Source organism: Aotus nancymaae, unplaced genomic scaffold, assembly GCF_030222135.1.
Source record: "Aotus nancymaae isolate 86718 unplaced genomic scaffold, 86718_ANA_hifiasm-v0.15.2.pri h1tg000030l, whole genome shotgun sequence".
Lineage (NCBI taxonomy): Eukaryota > Metazoa > Chordata > Mammalia > Primates > Aotidae > Aotus > Aotus nancymaae.
Genome location: NW_026988443.1, coordinates 36,075,496 through 36,094,763, shown reverse-complemented (window position 1 = coordinate 36,094,763; position 19,268 = coordinate 36,075,496). Strand labels below are relative to the sequence as shown.

The 19,268-nt window shown below is 53.1% G+C and overlaps 1 protein-coding gene across 2 annotated transcripts in view; it reads right to left on the bottom strand.

Annotated features, from left to right (window-relative positions):
* CMIP (c-Maf inducing protein) overlaps nt 1-19,268 on the bottom strand; it is a 259,594-nt gene that overhangs the window by 77,376 nt on the left and 162,950 nt on the right. For both annotated transcript variants that reach the window (XM_064383341.1, XM_064383344.1), the window contains one exon: nt 14,000-14,050. In XM_064383341.1, coding sequence (XP_064239411.1) covers nt 14,000-14,050 — 51 coding nt within the window. The remainder of the gene's footprint in view (nt 1-13,999; nt 14,051-19,268) is intronic.

The following is a 19,268-nucleotide window of genomic DNA, read 5'->3' as shown; positions in this document are numbered from 1 at the left end:
TCAAACTCCGGAGGGCATCACGGTCACCCAGAGGGTGTGTTAAAATAGTTTGCTGCTCTCATCCTGCCAATTGAAAGTTTGTGAAACTGAAGACTGGCATTTCTAGTGAGTTCCCAGGTGATGCAGATACTGCTGGTCCAGAGGGACCCCACTCTGAAAACCAATGAGCTACTGGTTAAAAATGCCCAGATCTACAGTGGCCAGGAGGCCTGGGATGAGATAAGGACCCTCTTGAATGGAAGATTGGTTGGAGACTAACAAAAGCCTCAAAAGTCAACAGACATGATGAATGGTCTGCTGGAGGCTGTTCCTGCCCAGTCAGTGCCGAGCTGGCCTCTGACCTCCGGGGTGTGTTTCCAAGGTCCTCGTACTCCTGGACAGAGGTCAGGTTCAGCCCAGTCTTCCAAAGGGAATGGTCCAAGCATGCGCCAGCCCCCCTGGAAACAAACCACCCTGGCCTTCTGCCACCATGTGCCAGCAGGCTCCATTAGGAGTGGCCTCAGGTTCTCCGAAAAAGGGTCTCTGTCCCTTTCAAGGCTGTCTGCAAAATAGTCTGTTGGTTCTGAGAGTGCAACGGGGTGCTCCGGGGAGCAGAATGTGGGCAACGGCCCCCAGCCCTGGTAGCTCTGGCCTCATCTCCCAGTCAGTTAGCCTCTCTCCCAAACACCTTCGCTTCCAGAGTGTTCGCTGGCTGCCCCGCTGGGTATTTTCCGATCATCTCTCAGTGAAGCAAGGGCCTAATTCCTCTGTGGGGACAGGCACTGCTCTTTTTAGAGTCTCTGTTTGGCCTCATCTCCAAGCCAACAGGGCAGCAGGTGGAGGCCTCGGAGGCCAGCACAAGAACAGCAGGCCACCTCCCTCTTCCAAGCTGGACACCTGGCCTCGGTGTCCCCCAAGTGCAGATTAGCACCCCAGCTTGGGGGCCTCTGCCCACCATGGGCTGTGAAAGAGACTCACTGCGGACACTTGCAGAACAAAAGATCTTGCTCATCAAGACACTGCCTCCCATTTATGTTTTAAAAACTTGTCTTTAAAGGGCAAGAAAAAGAAAAACATAAAACTCTGCCTTAAAGGGCAAAAAACAAGTTCACCCACAAACCGTTTACATGAAAAACTTCCTTGTATGGCTGGGTGACTCATCAGCCTAATCAAAGCCTGCGCTGGATGACACACGAATGCTTGGGTTCCCCCTTTTTTGTCCCCCCTCCTTGCCCAGAAGAAATGATGACAACCCACAAACGCCACTTTTTCCTTGGCAGTTTGGGAAGCCACTGTAATCCGTCATTTCTGAGGCTCAGGAAAGACCTGTACACAGAAGGTGGGGGTGTCTTAAATGTCCCAAAGCCCAAGGTTGGCCCTTATGCAGAGCTGAGGAAGCCCTGGCCAGGGACAGGAGAGTGCAAGAGAAGGTTTGGTGACCCAGGCACATGGTGCAAACCCAGCACCTCCATTTCCCAGCTCTGGAGCAAGGGGGCAGGTCACTCCACCCTGGTCCCTGGGGTGTGGTATGGGCTCCTGGGTCGGAGGGCAGCGAGGCCCAGGCAGCAAAGCACCTTGTACGGCCTCTGGCCTGTGGATAGTAGATGCTCAATAAACATCTCCCTCTCGTCAGAAACTTAAGTCTCCCCGTGTGGATGACAGCATTTTCCTGAAGGTTCTAAAGTTCCATCCACCTTAAACTCTGTCTGAAGGGAAGACTATGTATGACACTAGAAAAGCAAATGGCATGGACATGTGTGCTACTGCAGAGACACTGCTGTGATGTATATTAAGGAGCAAGGAACGGACCAGTGTGGATGATAAAATCTGTGTGGTATTCACAAAGGAATATTCACAAGCACCTTCCGGGATGCCCAGTGCGGCTGCTAACAGTGACTGCCTATGGGAAAACAGACTTGAAGGAGTGGAGACCAACCTTTCATTTACACCTTTCTATACTTTTAGGACTACCACCTGTAAACACGCATTTTATTTTTCTTAAACGTTCACAGAGGATATCGGGCAGGATGAGGAGCTGCCTGGAAAGGGTCGCGAGGAGATTTTCTGGGTGATGGAGGTGTAGCTGGTGGTTACTCAGGTGAGCACAACAGTCAAAACTCCCTCCCACGAAGCAGTTAGGACATGTGCCTTCTGTTACATGTAGATAATAGCTTCACTTTTAAAAATTCAAAAGAGGTTAAGAGAGATTTATGGATAGTGGGGATTTTCTTAGTTTTCTTTGTCCTTTTCAGTATTTTAAAAAGCTTAATACATGCCAGTTTGTTTGTTTGTTTGTTTGTTTGAGACAGAGTTTTTCTCTTGTTGCCCAGACTGGAGTACAATGGCACGATCTCAGCTCACTGCAACCTCCGTTCCTGGGTTCAAGTGATTCTCTTGCCTCAGCCTGCCGAACAGCTGGGATTACAGGCATGCACCACCACGCCTGGCTAATTTTGTATTTTTAGTAGAGACGGGGTTTCTCCATGTTGGTCAGGCTGGTCTCAAACACCCAACCTCAGGTGATCTGCCCGCCTCAGCTTCCCAAATGGCTGGGATTACAGGCATGAGCCATGCGCCCAGCTAATACATGCCAGTTTTTAAATGCTCCGTGTCTTAGGGCTCTTGTGCACTGCTGCTGTAAGTATACAATGGTGCAATCACTTTGCAAAACTGCAGGGCAGCGTCAACAAATGACAAGAACGACAGTTCAGCCCCCAAGCATGCACTCAGCAGGACCGTGGACACCGTTCACCAGAAGATGTACACTGGAGTGTTTACAATGGTTCCATCCGTAACAGCCCCAAACTGGAAAGACCTACCCATAGAAGGAACAAGTTAGTAGAATCAAATCATACAACAGAACACCACCCAGCAAAGTGGACGGATAAATTATTTTTACACACAACACGGATAAATTATAGAAAGCCAGTCACAAAAGAGTTCAGAGTGTCTGAGTCCATCCAGATAAAGTTCAAGTTGATGCAAAGCTAATCTATGCTGCTGGAAGTCAGGATAGCAGTGGCTGCGCGTGGTGGGGAGGAGGGGCTGAGATGAATGGTAACTCTTTTTGACTTGTACACTTTTTTTTTTTGAGACAGTCTTGCTCTGTTGCCCAGGCTGGAGGGCAGTGGTGCGGTCTTGGCTCACTGCAACCTCCCTCTTCCAGGTCCAAGCGATTCTCCTGCCTCAGCCTCCAGAGTAGCTGGGACTAGAGGCACATACCACCACGCCCGCCTAATTTTTTCTATTTTAGTAGAGATGGGGTTTCACTGTATTGCCCAGGCTGGTCTCGAACTCCCGAGCTCAGACAATCCGCCTGTCTCAGCCTCCCAAAGTGCTAGGTTTATAGGCGTGAGCCACTGTGCCTGGCCTGATTTGTACACTTTTCTAGATGTATTTTATCCTTCAATGAAAAGTTCATTTCAAAAATGATCTGTGTCTCTTCCAAAGCAGCTCTAGCTGGGGAAAATGGAAAATGAAAGGCCCATCCTCCTCCTGCTCCCTGGGTTCAATTCCCAGCCCTGCCTGTCTCTAGCTGTGTGACCCTGGACATGGCCCTCTGCTTTCTTAGCTCCTCCTTTAAGACAGGCCTAATCAAATCTTGAGAAGATTTCACAAGATAACAGAAAAGCCCCCAGCACAGCTCCTGACCTAGCAGGTGCCTAATAATTGTTTTCTCTTCCCTGCTGTAATGAAAGCCTGCGAGAGCACACACTCTCCTTCCCAAGGCTCCTGGCCCTCTGCCACTTGTTAGTTTCCATCCCTGAAGCTGCCCTTACTAGTTATGGGGTCCCTGATGACCCACTGTGGGGCTTGGGCTGTGGCTGGGAGATGCTGGAGACTGTGACCCTCGCGGGGGAACGGCAGCCTGGCCCCAAAAGGTTCCCCTACTTGGATTGAACATGTGCACAGAGGCTGCCGGGCTGGACTCTCCTCCGTAGGGGCCTTGAGGGCCTTTGCTTGGTCACCAGCTGCACTTCCCGCTGTGGGTCCCTGCGGCAGTCTTGGAGTGGGCTGGGCCCCCTGCCTCCGGGAAAAGCCCCTTCTTTCACAGTTCTCCACTGAATCCCTTTGATCCCCTCTTAAAAGGTCACAAAGCCGTCTCTGACTGAGTGCCAGAAATTAATCTGGATGGAATTCCTGCCTTTTTAACCTGGATGAAGCAGGCAGGTGGCCAGGCCTGGAAGAGGACCGAGGCTGACTCCCGGCCATCCTTGCCCCCTCCTCTGTTGTGCCTTCCTTCTCAGAGGGCAGGACCCTTGGAGAATGGACCCACGGTGCCTCCTGGAAGCTCCACAGAGGTTTCCATGAGAAAGCCCCATGGAGGCACAGCCAGAGCTGATGGCACTGACTCGGCCTCCAGCAGCACTTGTGCCGAAGGCCTGCGCAGTCACTCATGCAGGACGGGGGGACGCTTTCACTGCCTCTGTCAACTGGGTGGCCTGACAGGGGCTGTGTTGAGAAGAGCTCTGCCTCAGGGCAAAGCATGCGGTGGCTGACGAGCGATGCCTGCCCTGGGCTCCCAAGTCTGTGTCCCGCATGCCACACACGTGCCTCCGTCTCCTGCAGCCCTGTCTCCTAGCACCCTCCGGCACCACGAGCCTGTTTGCCTCTGTGCACTTGTTCAACAGAGAGGAAGAATGAATGTTCTGAGTGGGTAGCACGTGGCGGGTGCTATTCTAAATACCCAAGAGCTATGAACCCATTCAATCCTCACAAGAACCCAGTGAGCTTGGTCTCATTTTACTCAAGAGGCCCAGAGAGGAAAAGTGACCAGTCCAGGGTCACACAGCCAGTAGGCGCTGGATCAGGGTTGGAACCTGGGCAGTCTGGCCCTGAAGCGTTGCAGAAAGTATTACTTTGGGAGCAAATAGATAATACGTGGTGAGTGCAACCAAAAAATAGCCCTCCTCTCTGGCCCAGTAACCACTTCTAGAAATCTGCCCTAAAAAAGTAGTTCAAAAAAAGTGACAGCTGAGATACAGATGGTCACGGCTGCATTATCTGTAATTGAGGGAAGCTGGGAACCACCCAAACGGCCACCGCAGCGGAGCCCTCTGGTAAACGGCACCTGGCCTCTTCACAGACAATTATGGAGCCATCAGGAAGCCTCCCTCGGGAGCTGTGGCACCGCACCGGGATGTCTGAGCTGCCATGCCTTGGCGAGGCTCACAGGACTGTCCGTGTGCCCGGGCACAGCTGCCAAAATGGCTGAAGATGGACAAAGCCTGGGAGGGGAACTGCAAGGTCAGAACTGGCAGGAGAGGGGGGCGTTGACCTTGATGTGATTGTAAAACGGTAGAAAAGGAGACAGAGAGGAAGGTGGCTAAGATGGGGTTAGATGGGCAACGTGGAGGTAGGGTGGGTTCAAAGGAAACGTCCTCCCTCAAGACCAGGGATGAGCTGGGCTGGAGGGGACAGGCCCAGCGAGGAGCCACCTAGGACAGTGCCGGTATGGAGTGAGGGAGTCAGGTGCAAGGCCAGATCTGGGCTTCCAAGCCTTGAGTTTAGAGTCAGGGGACCCAGCGGCCAACATGCCTGGGGAAGATGAGGAAGCAGTCAGTCCTGAGTTTGACGTCGGGCCTGGGAGAGGTGGTCTGACAACAGCTATGCCGATGACGTCCAAGACCGGATGAGGCGATCAGCCCTTCTGCGTGAGAAACAGGGGCCTGCCCAGTCAGAGGTCAATTCACATAATCTTGTTTTGGTTTTTTTTTTTTGAGGCACAGTTTCACTCTGTCACCCAGGCTGGAGTGCAACAGTGCCATCTTGGCTCACTGCAACCTCTGCCTCCCAGGTCCAAGCAATTCTCATGCTTCAGCCTCCTGAGTAGCTGGAACTACAGGCGCACATCACCAAGCTAGCTAATTCTTGTATTATTAATAGAGACAGGGTTTCGCCATGTTGGCCAGGCTGGTCTCAAACTCATCACCTCAAGTGATCTGCCTGCCTCTGCCTCCCAACGTGCTGGGATTACAGGCATGAGCCACCTTGTCCAGCCAATTCACATAATCCTAATGGTGATGGGAGACTTCGGGGAAAATGGAAAGCTCTCCTGAAGGCTTCAGGCAACAGAAATACCCAGTCTCTACCCAGATATGCCAGGAGAACAGGCAGGAGCCAGGGCGCCGCTCACAAGTGCACATGCAGTGTGGGAAGTGTCTGGGGTGTGTCTGCTCCATGCTCACGGGCATGCACGTGCAGTTGGGAGCCACACTCCCAACGGCTAAAGTCCCAGGTTCTGGACTCACTTAGACTTGGGTTCAAATCCCAGCTAAGCCATTTAATAGCTGTGTGACCTTGAGCAAGTGACTTAACCTCAGCCTCAGTTTCCACATCTGTAAAATGGGAGACAGGAAGAACAGGCACCTCCTCAGTCAGGGCTGTGAAGATTCGCAGAGGTGAGCAAGTGAGGCACTGGCACATGATTGGCACAGGAATAAGTGCCCATCATGGCTCGAGGACCAGCTGCAGCCTTATGCTGAGGCCTGGGGATGCAACTAGGGGCTCAGCTTGGGCTGGATGAAGACTCAGGAATGTGAGCTTGGGAAGGGATTTGCAGTCTGGAGAAGAGAGGGCCTGAGGCTGCAGCTCTGGGACACTAGGAATGGCTCTTTCCCACGGAGGCTCCCATGATCAGGAGGCGACCCAGGGGAGGAAGGTCAGAGCCAGGGGTGACAGCCCCCACTGGAGGCCTTGTCTGAAGACTCAGGCTCTCCCCTTTCCTAGGGATCCCCTCTCTAGCATGGCCCTCAGTGAGGGGCCATGGGAGGCATCAGCTCAAGGACCCTATGTCATTCTGACCTGGTCCCCTGGGCCTTTCCCAGGCATGGGGATGAGGGTGAGGGATCCTGCCCTCCTGAGAGAGCAGCGGGTGGGGAGGAGAGGACCCATGCCCTGCCCTCAGCTTCTGGTCACGTGGGCTTCACCTCTCTGAGACCCAGGCACTTTGCCTCTATGCTGGGGACTCAGAGTGGCGGTTCCCCAGTGCTGGTTCCAAACACAGAACATGGAACAGACTCATTGCCAAGGTGCCGCAGCCACTCAGGAGGTGGAAGCAAGACCGTGACCCTCGCTGGGAGGCAGCTGGCTTTGGCATCATGCTTTATCCCCAAACTTTATCCCCTCAGACTCTCGGTCCCCTCCGCTATGAGACAGGGGAGGGACGTGGACAATGCAGAACCACTTCTGGGCTCAAGGCTGCACAAGGGCACACAGTGCCGGGCACAGGGGACGCTCTGTGACCAAGGCCAGGCAGAGACGGTCCTGAGGGCACACTTCCCACCCACCCCAGCGCTCACAGGCTATGAGTCAGCTGGGACCACCTGCAGGGGCTGGGAGGGGCTGCCAGGGAGAGGGGTTGAGCCAGCCACTCCCACCACCTCGGACTCGCTCGGAGACACACTGATGATGGTGCAAGAGATGCTCTCATGCGAGGGCTCCTGCAGGATCCCTTCTGCTGCTGCACAAACAACAGAGCTTCGATCCTCACATGGCCCAGTGATGAGTCGCTATGAGCGTGCCCATTCCACAGAGGAGAAAACTGAGGCTGGAATAAACACACACACACACACACACACACTCTCCACACCCACACCCACTACCATCATCTCTTCACAGTACACACACACTTATAAAAATGACCCCCCTCACATGCCACATACACATACTCATAGTCACCCCACATGCCACATATTCATAAAACAGTCACCTCACACCACACACCCATAAAATAGTCACCCCACCCCACACCACACACACACACACACACACACTCTCTCTCTCTCTCATAAAATAGTCACCCCACACGCCACACATACTCTCAATCACCCCCACACACTGCACACACACAGTCACCCCAAACACATACTCATAAAAGTCATCCATACATCACACACACACACACTCTCCACACCCACACCCACTACCATCATCTCACACCACACACACACTTATAAAAATGACCCCCCTCACATGCCACATACACATGCTCATAGTCACCCCACATGCCACATACTTATAAAAGTCACCCCACACCACACACACACACTCACACACACACACTCATAAAACAGTCACCCTACACACCACACACTCACAGTCACCCCATACACCACACACTCATAAGTCACCCCACATACCACACACACACACACACTCATAAAACAGTCACCCTACACACCTCACACCCATAAGTCACACCACACACATACTCATAAGTCACCCCACACACCACACACTCATAGTCACCCCACACACCATACACACACACACTCAAATAGTCACCCTACACACCACACATACACTCATAAAAGTCACCCCACATACCATACACACACACACTCATAAAAGTCACCCTACACACCTCACACCCATAAGTCACACCACACACACACACACTCATAAAAAAGGCACCTCACAAGCCACACACACACACCACAAACACACAAGTCACCCCACCACACACACACTCAACCTACAGGCTACACACACAGTCATAAAACAGTCACCCCACACAACACACACTCTCACACTCACACAGTCACTCTTACTCCCACATTCACTCTTAGACACATTCAGACACACATTCTCTCACACGCACACACACACACTCACATACTCTCACACGCACACACCCCACAACATTCTTTTCCACCCTTCTCCACAGAGGAGAGACAGAGGCCTGCACCCAGATGGGGTGACCGCGGAGCTGTGGCTCCCCTGGAGGCCTGGGAAACCTGCTCAGCGAGAAGGCCGCATGGGTGGGGCAGGCGGCCAGAAGGGATGCAAACCTGGGCTGGGGCTCTCCCAGAGCCAAGCGCATTCCTCTGGCCGTGCCCACCCGGGGACAGGAACACAGGCCAGCTTCTTGTGACCCAGTCGGCTCCTTGGTCCCCAGCTCCCCAGCTCGGGGGCTTGGCCCCTGGGGCTGCTGTGAGTGGCCTCACTTCCCCCGGGGCGGTGGGGGGACCATCTTGGTTTCTGAGAATTCTGTGCTTCGGCATGAGGAACCCTCTTAGGAGGCGAGAAGGCTGGAGGGGCCCCAGGCGCTCTGGCCCCCACAGCAGGTGCATCCTGGCTTCCCGGGCTCCTCCTCACAGTCCGGGAGTCTGGACCTGTCACCTGGGCCTGTTCACATGGACAGGCCTGTCCCTCACAGCTGTGCATACCTGGGTCTCACCTGGAAACCCTGGACGCAGAAACAGGCCAATGTTCTTTCTCATTGCCTTGTAAACACACACGGTCCCTTCACAGCCTGAACACAGCCTTGGCCTCGTCCCACAAACTGGGCCTTCACGGCCTCGCACACAGAGGCCTGTCCCCTTGTGTGCAGACAGGCCTGTCGCCACAGGACCTGGCCTCCGAGGGCCAAGGCAGGAGCCAGGCGGCGCATCTGAGTCAGAAATGAGGCCTCATTAACCCAGAGTAACTGTTTAATGCTTCCACACCCCTGGGAATTGGCCTCAGGGCTGAACCACCCAAACCAAACAGGGCTGGGCTCCCCAGAGGCCTGCGGACTGCAGGCTCTCCTCTAGCAAACGCTGGGAGGCGGAGTGGGGAGATCCTAGCCCTCCTCCTGCCGGCTCCAGGCCTCCTCTGATCTCCCAGACCAAATGGCGGAGGACAGGAGGCGGGAAGAGCAGAGCTGCTGGGAGAAAGAGGCAGGGATGTCTGGGGTCTAACCCTGCTCACTTTCTTGGTGGCCTTGACACCTTGTGAAAGTGACTTATATGCTCTACACTCAGATTTCCCTATCTGCAAATCTGCAAATGTCCAGCCTGGCTGGGAACACTGGCTCACACCTGTAATCCCAGCACTTTGGGAGGGCGAGGCAGGCGGCTCATTCGAGGTTGGTAGTTCGAGACCAGCCTGGCCAACATGGTGAAACACCATCTCTACTAAAAATACAAAAATTAGTTGGGCATGATGGCACATGCCTGTAATCCCAGCTGCTCCGGAGGCTGAGGCAGGAGAATCGCTTGAACTCGGGAGGCAGAGGCTGGATTGTGCTATTGCACTCTAGCCTGGGCAACAAGAGTGAAACTCCATCAAAAAAAAAAAAAGAACAGATCCTATTCAGGGAGGAGAAGCAATTCATGAAATGCAGCGTCCAGTGCTGAGCAAACTCCTTCGACATGGGAGCCACAACGGGGTGTCAACAAGGCCACGCAAACAACGCTGTTACCCGGAGGGAGGAGGGCGAACAAGATGATGGCTTGGATATGTTACCTGCGCTCTGCTTTCCTCCACACAACAATCTGAGGTCAGCTGTGTCTTCATGACTGTCCCCGTAAGGAGCCCTTTTAGACATGTCTCCCCATCTGTCCTCCCTTTGAAAGAAATACTCAAGAATGAGATTTCATTGAATGGGGTCAAGCTTTGGAGGGCCACAGACTACTGTTATCATTAAGATTTGTTTAAGTCGCAAAGAACCAATTTTGGCCCCGTTAGGGGTGATGATGGCCCTGCTGGGAATGCCCTAGAGATACCAGCACAGCTTGATGGAAACTACGCAATGGGAACATAGTACTTAGGAGGTAGCATTCTTTACACACAGAAGAACGTATTCCAATTCCGCATATGCGCTGCAGCTACAGGAGGCAAACAGATATTGGTGTAGGGGACGAAATGCCAAAAACATTTAGAAAATTAAAAAAATTCAAGCTGAGGTTGTGGATTTTCTAAAGGTCCTCAATTTTGATGTTCCACTGATTTTTTTTTTCAGTTAGAGAAAAGAAACAAGGAAGAGAAAGAAAAAGAAAAACCTCAAACAGGTGGTTGTAAATATGGAGGGAGAAAGTGGCTGTATCAGCAGAAGCAGAGGGGTCAGGTCCTGGGAGGGCTGCGGAGTCCGAATCTGAGAGACAGGCACGGTTTGATATAGGAGGGGGAAGGACGGCCCACAGATCGGGATTGAAATCTGCTGGGCAACGACGGGCAAATCACTTGCTCTCTCTGAGCCGTGGTTCTCGTACTTGCTTTACGGCAATGAACCAGAAAGCACGTACCCAGACCTGGCATCCCCTAGGTACTCAGTAACTGCATCTGGATTAGGTGAACACGTTCTGGAATCTGTCCACAGAACCAGGATCCAAATTCAGGTTTCCCAGCTCATTTCGCTAGCCAGTGGTACCTCCAAAACACCTTACGTTTCTTGGCCATTTTAAGAGGAAGGAGAGCATACCTCCTCACCAAAACTGGGTGCAGAGAGCCACAGGAATTGAAATCAAGTTGGCAACACTGAGATATCACTGCCACCTGGTGGCAGCATACCTAAATTGTTAGGGGGCAATTGTCAAAGGGGAAAAACTTGTCAGCACCTTAAGTGTGCTGTAGACACAGCCGATGCTTACACCCTGATAACAAAAAGCACCATTGATCACCTGGCAAGGGGCCAGCATGCAGCCAGGCATTTGCCAGCTCCTTGACATCCTGATTTAGGTTTCTGAAATTTTTTTTAACTGACTGACTAAATTTAGCAACCATAAATAAACTGAATGCCACCGTAATTGAATATAAACATCTGAGTCTTCATGAGAATGGCTAGAAACCCAGGGATACCAGCTCTGGACTCACTCAATCGTTTGAATCCCACGTGCAATCCTTAACTTTTTTGGGGTAGGGCATGGGGTTTAACCCTGTCACTCAGGTTGGAGTGCAGTAGAGCAATCTCAGCTCACTACAACCTCCATCTCCTGGGCTCAAGTGATCCTCCCACCTCAGCCTCCCAAGTAGCTGGGACCACAAGGGCGCGCCACTACGCCGGGCTAATTTTCTGTATTTTTGGCAGAGATGGGGTTTCGCCATGTTGCCCAGGCTGGTCTTGAACTCCTGAGTTAGGTGACCTGCCTGCCTTGGCCTCCCAAAGTGTTAGGATTACAGGTATAATCAACATCTGGCCAGTCCTTGAAATTTGAATGTTTCAAGCCCGAGCTTTTAAATCATCTCTCTAGCTAAAGCTTCCTGAAGTCCATTTCTCTGCCCATCGTCTCGGTCGCCCTTGCAACTGTGCAATACTCACAGATTTCACAAGTGCTGCCTTCCAGGTGCCCCCGTAAGTCACTGCTGGAAATGTGGACCAGGGAAAGGCAGACATCAGAGCCTTGTGAATACCACACCTGACGGCCTTCAGTGATACTGACCTTGACCTCCTTTTAAAGAAGGCATTTTTAATTTTTTCCCCAACATGTCAGGTAGGCAGTGTGTCTCCAAGTACATTCTGTCCTGTCCTGAGCTATGAGAAAATGCAAGGCTGTCACTTACTGAGGACCCACAAATAAAACCCCACAGGGAAGGGAAGAGGTGGCATCCCCACGACCACCACTGCTCAGTCCTCCCTCTCAACTGCTCTGGCATCTGACTCCCAGAAGGGCCCCAGAAGGTGCTGACGAATGCCCTGCCTGTCCTGAGACACACTTGTCCCTGGGCACATAGAGAACCAGGCATCACAGATGTTCTCCCAGTGGAAACGGAGCTCTCGGCAGCACCTGCTGATCCCGCAAGCGGGTGTGTGCCACCTTACCTGCTTGGCTGACTGACACCTGTGCCTTCCCACTCTACTACATTCAGAAACCTACAGGTACTGGAAAGGTTGAGCTGAGCCCTGCCTCAGCCCCTTCCTAACAATGGGAGCTTGGACTCCAGTCTGAGCCCCTCCTTTCCCATGTGGAAAACGACAACAACGATAATCATCAACCTGATGGGGTTGTGGTGAGGGTGAAATGGACATGATGACCCTAGCAGAGCTCCTGGCACACAGTAGGAGCTCAATACACGCCAGTCCTGGCACACCGTAGGAGCTCAATACACGCCAGTCCTGGCACACAGTAGGAGCTCAATACACGCCAGTCCTGGCACACAGTAGGAGCTCAATACACGCTAGTCCTGGCACACAGTAGGAGCTCAATACAGGCTAGTCCTGGCACACAGTAGTTGCTCAGTAAACACTAGTTGTCTTTCCCTTTGCAGCCCCAACTTGGAGACCCAGGTCAGCTTCCGAGACTTGGCCCCATAGCACAAAGCAAGAGGACTTGTAGCTGACAGAGAAAAGGAGGGAAGTAACCCTCTCTGGGACCAGGAAAGTAATTTTCTGGGGTTGTCTTTCCATCCCCAACACTTGCCGTGGCGGGAGTCCCTCTGGAGCCATGAGAGGAGCCCTGAGTGTTCCCTCAGTCCTTCCAACATGTCACACGTCACCCAGCTCTGCATGGGGGCAGCCGTTCATCCTCTGTGGCTCCCCAGCTTACTGTAAGGATGACAGCTCATGACACACCAGTCATTCCAGCCATACCCTGCTGGCGCCTGGGGCCAGGGGCCTGTCAAAGCTTGTTCTAAACCGGAAGATCAGAAGAAGAGGACAGACAGGGAGGCAGGGCCGGAATGAGAAGCTGACTGTATGTGCTTCACGCCCTGGTCCTGACGTCAGGGTTTCCATCACATGAGCCATGGAGCAGAACTCAAGACTCCTCGGGTGGCTGGGGGACCCTTCTCAGGAGATCTGTCCCTGGGTCTTCAAGAAGGTGAAGTTCGCTTTACATGTCAGAAAGCTCTGAAACACCCTATGTAGAGCTAGACTCAGAAAATGAGGCCAGAGAACCCAACAACTGAAAAGCAGTGACGACTACAGAAACACAGCTCAGGTTTTTAATCCGCTAAGTTCACACTTGGCGCGGCCTTTGGACGTTACTTTCAACCAAGCATCTTGAGCCCCTGAAGTCAAGCCAGGAAGGGTCGCCCTCACTCTGAGCGCAAGAAGTTCTATGATCCTTTTGAAGCAGGAAAACAGCTATAGGGTTTGAGAACACCAAGGCGAGAGTGCCATTTCAGCAGTGCAGGGAAGAGGAACTCAACAGCAGAGGAGGAAGGGCCAGGGGCTCCTGGACAGGGGCACAAAGTTCCTCAGCTGAGCCATCTGGAAGGCACGAGTTCCCGCTTTCATGCCGCTGGGTGACAGACTGACTTTTAAGTCATCACGCCGCTGCCTGAGTCACTTTAAACAAGCAACCAGGTCAGGACTTACCTTCCACTGCAGAGAATGGAACCACTGGTCTCGCAGGTAGCTGTTGGCAGCCTGTAACGACAAGAACAGAACACAAGGTCCGGTCATCAGCATTCCAAGGTCAGGGCATTTCAAGGTCAGCATGCGAGTCCCCCAGCCCGTTCTGTGCAGCGTCTACCCTGTGACCCTAACAAGCCTTCTGAAGGATATGCTAAATTGAGCCCGTTTGTGGGCAAAACCAAAACAGAAGGGCTAGCTGGGGAGGTCTTTCTGAAAACAAGACATCACTAGCACCATGCGCTTCCGTTGCTGGATATGAGTGACTTCCGGCACTGCTGACTGGACAGCTTTAACTGTACACACACGGCCTGACTCAGGGGCATGGGAGGGGCTGGGAGGGACTGGTCGGAGGCCTAGGAGTGAGGATGGCGAGGGGCACTGACCGGAGACCTCCTGTGTATGAGGACTGTTCTATGATACCGGCTTTTGTTATCCACAGAGTTCCTCCTTGGTCCTGACAGCAGCCCTACGAGGTGGCACCCGTATCACTACGCCCGTTTCACAGAGGGGAAAAGCGAGACCCTGAGATCTCACGATGAAGCGCATTCAAACCCAGGGCACCCTGGCTTCCAAGTCTGCATTTAACCATGACCTTCTCCTGCCAATGGCAGGTCAGTGTAGATAGCATCCAGCAGACCTACGCTAAACATCACAGGGGAGAGTGGGGAGCAAAACCTTCTCTGATCTATCCCACACTAGTTCTGAGTCTTTGACAACTCAGCCTCAATTTTCCCATCTGTAAAACGGGGACAAGAACCCTGATTTTGCAGGGATGTTGTGAGAGTTAGAAATTATTCTTGTAGAGGATCTAGAACCGTGCTTGGCACATGGCAGGTGGTCACACACCAATGCAGCCATTGTTATTCTTAATATCATTATCACTGCCACCAAGTTCTCTCAAATACAGTGCAGCCCAAGGCAGCCCTCCTAGCCCTCGCAGCCCTCATGAATATCACTGCCGCTCTCACCTCCTTTCTCAATCTGCTAACAGAACAGCAATGCTATGGTGTTTCATGGGTGCCAGACATAGCTCTAAACCCTATGTATGGACTGGCTCGTTCAGTCCTTACAAGACAGCCCCGTGTTGGTACTGTCAACATGGTACAAATAAGGAAATTGAGACTTTGGAAGTTAAAACTTTCCCGAGTGTTCACAGACACGTGGTGTGGGGCCAGGAATTGAACCCAGGTGGTCTGACTCCTGCTGTAAACCACAACACTGGGGAATCCTGAGTTCCCCATTGGCAATCTCCACCCCGCACTGAAACACAGCGTGCATTCCCCACCAGAACCCACAGCCCTTTCTTCACCTGACCCTGCCTCTGATGGTTCAGGAGCACTGACAAAGGCTGGAGCCTCTCTCTAAGCACGAATGTCCACCTTCTGCCTCGATGTACACAGACACACACACTCAAGCGTGTACCCCTTTGGTTCACCCTCTTTTTGAGGGGATCCGGGTCACGCTAGAGACGACCACCTCCTGCTCCCCAAGTCATCTATGAAACATCAGCCGCTTTCCCAGGTCAGGATCTGGTGCAATCTCTGGCCTTGGATTAATGATCCATTGATCCATTCCAGTAGCAAGTGTGGTGAGGAATCAGGCCCTTGTGGGCGAGCTCAGAGACTCAGGGTTTTGAACCCTGGACTGGATGAATCCACATCAGCCACCTGGAGGCGCCTGAGTCTGCCCAAGTGCCAGGCAGGCAGGAGGCAAGCCCTCCGTGTGACACAGGAGCTCCTGCAAGGGCTGAGCCTCTTATTGGAGCAGGTTCAAGTCTCGGCTCTGCTGTGTCTAGCGGTGTGACCTGGAGCAAGTTGCTTGATGACCAAACCCTGTGCCCCCTGCCCGGGGCTGCAGAGGCCAAAGAGGAGAAGCAGCCCCCGGGAGAGACTGTTGCTGGGCTCACTCCCATCAGCACTACCCAAGCTCCATTGGTCTTGTGAAAATTCTTGTTCATTAGGAAGACAAAATATATCCCCGCTCAGGGAGAGCCGTGCGAAGATCTCAGACAATGAGTTAATGCATGAAAAAAGTGCTTCCTCAGCACAGTGCCTGGCGCGTGCTAACACTCCACAAACAGGGGCCAGCAGTGTCAGCAGCCATCGCCGGGGCTGTGCTGATAAATGCTTAACATCAGGCTCTCCGGAACAAACAGCCCTGATCGTGGTGGGTGCTGATTCCCGTGTTGTGAACAATCCACCTTGGCTGATTCCACACCTCCAAGGGGATGCCCCTGGGCCAGAGCTGGGATGAGATGTGCACGATCGGCGCTGGTGGGCAGGTGCAAGCCGGATGACCTGGCTGCAGCATGTGCCTGCTCCATTTCCATTCCTGTGCTTCTCCACACACCAAGCGGGGCAGAGAGGGGAGGTGGTAAGGAAGATAAGGCCCCCTGGTCCCATCTTAAATCCTTTGTGATTAAGTTAACCTACGTGGCAAAGGGATTCTGGATGTGACCAAGCTCCAGGTCTCGAGACAGGGAGATTATCCTGGATGATCTAGGTGGCCCAATGAAATCACAAGGGTCCTCACAAGAGGGAGGCAGGAGGATCAGAGTCAGGCGAAAGCAGAAGTCGGAGTGATGTGGCCATGAGCCAAGGAATATGGGCAGCCTTTAGAAGCTGGAAATGAATGCTCTTCCCAAGAGCCTCCAGAAGGAAAGTGGTCCTGACACCTTGGTTTTAGCCCCATGGGACTTGTGTTGGACTTCGGACCTCCAGAACCGTAAGAGACTAAATCTGTGTTCTTTTCACCATGAAGTCAGGGGTAATCAGTCACAGCAGCAATAGGAAACAAATGCAGGAGGTACAACCAGGTTGCTTTAATACTGATGTGAGTTGTTCTGTCAGCTCTAAGGGTCCACAGTGGACCCAGGCAGTGCCTATAAGCTGCCACTGGCTGGACAGAACAGCCAAGCAAAGACAAAAGGAAGGAGGTGGAAGACACCCACATCTCTCCCTCTTCTGGGTCCACCGGCCCCACCAAGCTAGCCTGCATATATGTCTGACCCTAAGAGGGAAGGGAACCACGCATGCTCTGCCACCACTGTATCCCAGGGCCTGGAGTACCAGGGGACCAACAGGTGTTTTCTGAATGAAGGAACAAAGGAGTGAGGACCAGGAGTTCCTTGAGGGCAGGGTCTTATTTCTGAATCCACAGCCAGAGGAGCAGTGCCTGGCTGGGCCAGGGTTGGTTACTGGAATAAAGGAACACAGAAACAGGAAGAAACAGGAAAGTGATCCAGCCGTCACAGGTGGTACAGAGTGAGCAGAGGAGACTCCCTTCCCCAGTCTCTGGCCAAACCCAACACAGACCCATCCTCCACGATGGTGAGCCCAGCGCTTCCCATCCGGGGCCTCCCTGGCTCGTGAGTCTTAGGGGCCTTCTGGCCCTCCTCAGCAGCATGTGAGCCGGTCCTCTGGCCTGGTCAGCCAAAGGTTTTTGCCCAGGACTCTGGATCTTGAGCAAGTTCTGTAGAGATGGTGTGGGAAGAATTCACCCGGGAGGAGCTGGGTCCTGCATCTCCCTTCACTGGTGGTGAAGACGCTACTTCCTGCACACCCCAACCCCAGCTCCAGGCCATTCTCCAGGCTGCCACTGTCCTTCCAGTACATTCCTTTCCTGCTTAGGATACCCAGATCCCATTTGGCTGCTGGAACACAGGAGCCCTGAGGGACCTGCAGGGCCTCCTGACCCTTGGCCTTTTCTTGCTTCTCAAAGTGGATGTTCTGATATGTTTGCCCATAGACGTTTTTATAGAAGGAACCAGCATTTCTACAACTGTGGCTTCTCCTGGTCACATCATTGGTGCTCCCGGCATCTCCTCTGCCCCTAGCTCACATCCAGGTGGCTCTGGCCCTGCCAGACTGGGTCCAGCCCACTGCTGGGCTGTCGGCAGGGATGGCCATCTGGTATGGCCACACCCCCTGAGACCTCCCACTGAGGTATGGCCACGCCCTCTGAGACCACTCCAGCCCCAGTGGCCTGTCTCTCACAGCAGCACTCAGTATCTAAAGGGGTGGAGGAATTTCTTCAGAGCCAGACCACAGACACTGCTACACATCAGTATCTTCTCAGTCTCATCCTTCCAGACAGAACCATCCGGGTTTCCAAACCATTCCTCCTGGGGGAGGGTGTGACCCCCTTCCCCAGCCACACTTGGCTTTCTGGACACTTACGTTCCTCTGTGGGATCACCTCAACTCCTGGAGGTCGGTGTGGCATTCCAGGAAGAAGACAGGTTTGGGGTCATGAGTAGTTTGCAGATTCCAGCTGAACAGGTATGGGACACAGGCTGGCGAACTAGGTGCGACGATGCATGTCGCTACCAACCACAGAATACGGGTGCTTACTCGGTACCAGGCACCACGAGAGATGCTCACACATACCTCCTCTCCTCAACGCACGCCCATCTTACAGATTAGGAAGCCGAGGCTCAGAGCAGGCCGTGGGTTGCCTCTGCCCACCCTGGCGCATGTTCCTGCCCTCCCCACGCCTCGACCACGACCCCATCCCTCTTCCGCTCTCCTGCAGCTTCTGGGGCCACACCCTGAAGCGGACTGAGTGTTTATGTCCCACCCACAGGACTAGGAGAGGAGGCAGGATCCACGTAGGATGAACTGTGACTGCTCCAGTGAGCCTGGTGTTAAACAAGAACAGCTGAATGAATTAATGACACATTAGGCAAGGCACGGAGATGCTGGGCTGAGGACAGTCTCAATGCGGAACTCTCCTGCGCCTCCTTCCAGGGAGGCAGAAACGGCCAAGATCTCCCACACACTGCGCCTGGCTCCTTCTGCCCAGCGCGACGAGAAGGAAAGCTGGCCACGGTCCCCTTTTCACCCCCGTCCAGGCTGGCTGCACTTTGGAAGAAGGCAGAGGCTTCAGCCCTGTTTGTCCACTGTAACAATGAGCATCTTTCCATCAGAGGCCAAAGGGAGTTTAAAGATCACCTGGTCCAGGGGTTCTCAGTCTTTGAGGGGGTTTATGGACGGACTCCTTTGAGAACCTAAAACAAGCTGTGGACTCACACCCATGTAATGTCAACTTTTATGCACACATACATACACCATACACATAAAGACACATACACTACACACACACACACCAGACACACACATCATACACCCAAAGACACATATACCACATAGAGACACACACACACACACACACCACACACATCATACAGTTACACATGCACACATACCACAGACATACACCACACACACGCA